Raw genomic sequence first — 5,360 nt, forward strand, 5'->3', positions numbered from 1 at the left:
TATAGAGGAAATGCACCCGAAAATAACTGAGGGTTATGTGGTACAAAGGTATTGAAGTGCATGAAAGCCTGTTTGGTGTGACCGCCAGTCTGTCATCGTCACAAGGTATACGTAGGCATGTATATATGTGCTTTATCGTGCTATGATTGTGATCATGTGATGCCTGCTGATTACATATAAATATGCATATTTAACCCTATAAAACAACCTATATGATTGCATCCGATAAGAAAAACTTAATGATAACCCTAAACTCTAAAACCCTTACAATATATTCTTACAATAAAGTATATATATATATATATATTTTAATTTATTGCTGTGTTGTAAATAGAACGATTTTTAGAACCAGTCATCTCTCTTGTGGCCAATTATTATATTATTTTGCTTAAAAACAAAAACAAATCATCCTCCTCTATCATAATAAGATTCATCAAAATAGAAATATATAAAACAAAAAAAGTAATTTTTATAAATATATATAAATATACATATAGTACATATTTTGTATATATATACGTATGCCCCGCGAGGACATACACATTTTTAAAGTGCAAGTGTTGTTATAGTTACTGTTCGCGTAGAGCTTGAGAATAGTGGGGCACGATGGCTGTACCATTGGACAGGGAAGCCAACTTCCTCGCTTTCGAAAAGAAGAATAATAGGCTAATGGCAGCACTGAGACAACCGGAATATGCAGATGTGATGGAATTCATTCGTGCGCGGAGAGCCACGGTGATAGCACCTCAGAACGAGACGCTCAAGGAGATACCCATGAATCGTAGTTTTATTGAAACACATGTCATCGACTGTTTCACAAGCGAAGGCGATAATACTGCTGATAATGCGACAACAGATGAAAGCGCTGAAGAACAGAAACTCGATGCATTTGTGTCCGTTAATGGGGTTAGGGGTGTGTTTACCACACCAGAGAAGGAGGCCTTGCACGTTTTAGCTGGACCACCTAGTGACCCAGAGGAGGTGGTTGCCGTGGTTACTGATACGGCGTCGCGGTTTGCACCCGGAAGTGTACTTAGCTCGTATGTAGCCAATACAAGGGATACATCGGACGATGTGTATGTACTGAGACACACACAGGTTACGATAGGGGATGTAAATGCAGACTTCATGATCATTTCAAGACCCCTGACCTTTGAAAAGTGCCCGTGGGAAATCGACGAGTTTGGTGCTGGGATGTTGCTGCCTACAGATAGCCATCTATCGGACTCGACACAAGGCGACTCACAGTCTGTCCCAGCTAGTATGTTAGGCTGGGTTATAGTAGGTGTTGATTGTATTGGATGTAGACAGAGATGCGTATGGTGTAAGAATGAGTGGAGCAAGTGTCTGAGTCAACACAAGGAAAGTTACAGACCGTCTCAGCTATTATGTTAAGTTGGGTTATAGTATTGCGTGTAGGTAGAGGTTCGTATGTATTAGTAATAGTTGGTTCAGGTGTCTGAGTCAGCACTTAGAGGCGCACAGACTGTTTCTGTTTAGCTGGGCGATAGTAAATGGTGGCTGTACTTAGTGTAGAAAAAGGTACGTATGTATTTGTATCGGATGGTGCATACTTAGACACCCACAGACTGTTCCTGTTAGTATGTTTAGCTGGGCTATAGTAGATGTTGGCTGTACTTGGTGTAGAAAAAGGTATGGATGTATTTGTATCGGATGGTGCATACTTAGACACCCACAGACTGTTCCAGCTAGCATGTTTAGCTGGGCTATAGTTGATGTTGGCTGTAATTGGTGTAGAAAAAGGTATGTATGTATTTGAATCGGATGGTGCATACTTAGACACCCACAGACTGTTCCAGCTAGTATGTTTAGCTGAGCTATAGTTGATGTTGGCTGTGCTGGGTGTAGACAATGGTACGTATGTATTGGTATCGGATGGTGCACGTGTGCGAGTCGACACAAGGTGACTCATAGACTATTGTAGTTGTTATGTACTCCTGGTTTATAAGAGGTATAGATTGTTATGAAAGTAGGTAGAGGTATCTAGGGAATTTGTCAAATTGCACTCATGTGTTTAATATCATCTAGACACTTTCCTACACTGGTTGATACTGCTCGCACAGGTGATATCAAAACCACGGGCGTATATTCCACGGCGGTCTTGTCATTCACCTCCCCCGTCTATGCTACTAGTAGCATGCTTTCAAGCACATATGCACACGCACATAAATGATCACTAGATCATTCTGCGAACCATAGGTGCGTTTGGACCTTGTAGAGCATGTGAGACCGATTCATTGTGTATGGGAAAATGAATGGATGCCGATAAATGCTGTGTAGGTGTAATATAAGGGGCTATAGTTCTAGCAAATGTAAAATTTAGAGCGGTAACTACATACGTATAACCATGCACATACCAGACGAACGCGCTTCCAGCACATTCCGAAAAACATGTTCACTTTGAATATGGTTTATATACTATGTAGTGACTATACACTGCTTTATGTGTGTGAATTGTGAATATATACTACTTTTCGGAAATGTGTGTTATGGGGGCATTAGGATAGTATATATTAAATATATGAAGTGTGTCGTTGGTATACGTGCTTAGGTATTCTGCTTTCGTACGCACGTAAGTGTATCCTATACTATTCATTCCTGTACACGCAGGTGTATAGATAGAAACAAGCACCCTTCTGATGTGCAAATATACACCTAACATGTATCTTACACATTTTTTTTTTAAAAGACACTAAAAAACCAACAAACCCAAATGAGTGCTGCAGCACTCAGGCACACGTTGTGCTTACCCGTCGATCGTGCGTGTCTGGACCAGCGTTTGAAGCTCCCACGCGACTCACTCTCGGTGTAACCCGGGTACAGAATATATATACGTGGAACAAAGAACCATTGACAGGCAAATGCGTAGTATCTTTCGCCCCTCTCACCAGCTCTGTACTTATGTTTCACTGTCCGCTGCAGTTGAAACACCACCTCCCAGTTATGCGACCCAGGCACACACGGGAGCCACAGCCGGCGGTGATTTGATTAGTTTCGATGATACCAACAGTAGTATAGCCAGTGCGGGAATGGAACACCCCACGGCCAGTGCGGCGAGTGAGTTGTCTGCTGTGCCTGTGACGGGTGATGCCGGGAAAGCGGTGAGGCCACTGTCGAGGGGCTCGAGTATAACCGACGGGAGAGATGGCGGTAAGGATTCGAGGAGGAAACGGGAGAGTTCGCTCTCAAGGTGTGTTAGTTCCGAGACTGGCTGGTTGACGACTTTAATCATGCATGTGTACATACGAGTTCTAAGCGCGTATACAGTTCACGTTTTTATCATTTGCGTTTAGGCTATGTTAGTGTATTGCATTCTGTTTGCTGGGTGGGATAGTTTTCAATAGATAGTTGTCGCTGATGGGTAAGAAGTGCGCCTATAATGTATTGCGCGCGAGTGGATCATCTGAACTCCGACTGATTTGTGATTGACTGCAGGCAGTAAACTAATCTTTCGCGCAATGTGATAGTTACTGTATCTCGAGACTGCATAAACATGATGGGGAAGATTCGTAGCATTCGTTTGAAGCTCACACATTGCAGGAATAAACATATCTCAATTATATTGCATAGTTAATGATACCCAGTGTCAAGTTTAAATTTATGCATGGGGTATGCATATGTCGAGGCCATATATAGGCCATGAGTCATTTTCTATCGCGGGTGTATAAATGTTCCCATCGGAAAGTTCCTCTCCGCATCACGTGCGATTGGTATGATCGGCGCACCTGCTACCTAGCAGTGTTGTCCGTCTGTTGTTCAGACTTAGTGCGAAAACGAAGCTCCACTCAAAATGTTGATAGTCCTCACAGAACAACTGTTGGTGACTGACTTCCATTATCGGCTTCTTGGAGCGTGTCCTGCCTCCCACTATCATTGTTGGTTCCGTTTAGCTCATTTACTCGTCTGATCTTGAATACCGCATTTGTATGCAACCGAGCGACTTTTACTTAACTTTCTTTGCCTACTTTCATATTTTATTTCCCTGCTACACAGCTTTAAGGAGAGTATGAGGGATCCCTCGTGTCATGGTTTTGTGCGAATGATCAGAGCGTTTTGCGATGACATGGAAACGCACCCCCCGACCATCGTAGATATGCAATCCCGATACATAGCGTTTACCGGTATGTGTATTCTGATACACTCAACCCCACCATCTAGCGATGACTGTTTTTTTTCTGGGTGACTTTTTGGTTGCTTCCCAGTTCATGTCATCGGCGAATCATAGGTTAAATTGTGATATAACTTTCATGCAATAGCACCTTCATGTCAGCGCGCTCCTTGTCAACGATTGCTTTATACAATCGAGAGTAGAGTCCTTACCGTTTCTATGCCATTTGTACACTCGTACCTTACGAATATATCACATTATTTTGTGGTAGAGGCTATATGTATATAAGGGTTTATATAGGTACGTGTTCAATGCTGATCAGAAATACCCCTAGTTTTCATGTTCTGAAATGCATTGGAATTACATTGTATGACTCACCGCAGCCCAGCCCACGGTGGGGCCATTCAACATGTTGCTGATAAGAATGTACTTACTTCAAACCGACAGTCACAATGGAGGAGAAGTTCAGTACACACCCCTTATTCAAAGATTCCATGGAGAGCACCATGGAGTCGTTAGAGAAGTATGTATGTGTGCAGACATACACCAGTATATACAGACCCCCAGAAGACGAAGAAATAGACACGTGGCTGGGCAGGCGTATAGATATGCTAACCTTCTTAACGCCGGAGAATTTAGGTATGGTTTGATCCACACCCATGATTATTCTATATATATATATATATATATCCACTTAGCATATATGTACTCTCTTTGGCTGTCGTATTGTGTAAAATCACCTATACAACAGCTTTCAATGGGGATGTTCGCATTTGTTCTGGCGGATATACATTTTTTTAACATCAGGATAAGAAATTTGGTACCAATAATTAAGTCTCCATAGTGTTCACGATTAATCAAACTTACAAATACGAGTATATATTCTTATATATATATATATATATATATATATTATGTGTATGTATATATGTATGTATGTATGTCTGTATGCATTTATGTACGTATATATGTGTACATGTATGTATGATAATATGTATATATGTATGTTCGAATCCTACATACATATATATTCACATCCATACATACATACATACCCTACGTACAAACACATACATATATACACGCACAAACAAATAATATATATATATATAAATATGTGTATGTATGTATGTATATATATATATGTGTGTGTGTGTGTGTGTGTACATATATATATATATATATATATATATATGTACATCTATATATATATTATATATATATATATATA

General features: G+C 40.7%; 1 protein-coding gene across 1 annotated transcript; it reads left to right on the forward strand.

Annotated features, from left to right (window-relative positions):
* Positions 1–606: 606 nt before the first annotated feature.
* SARC_00645 (hypothetical protein) lies at positions 607–4,963 on the forward strand (the record flags this gene model as incomplete). The annotated part of the gene is made up of 6 exons (XM_014305636.1): positions 607–1,261; positions 2,944–3,211; positions 4,015–4,142; positions 4,577–4,652; positions 4,689–4,773; positions 4,937–4,963. 6 exons carry the CDS (start codon positions 607–609, stop codon positions 4,961–4,963), a joined length of 1,239 nt encoding a protein of 412 aa, XP_014161111.1.
* Between the last annotated feature and the right edge of the window lie 397 nt (positions 4,964–5,360).

This window comes from Sphaeroforma arctica (assembly GCF_001186125.1).
Source record: "Sphaeroforma arctica JP610 unplaced genomic scaffold supercont1.22, whole genome shotgun sequence".
NCBI classification, from domain to species: Eukaryota; class Ichthyosporea; order Ichthyophonida; genus Sphaeroforma; species Sphaeroforma arctica.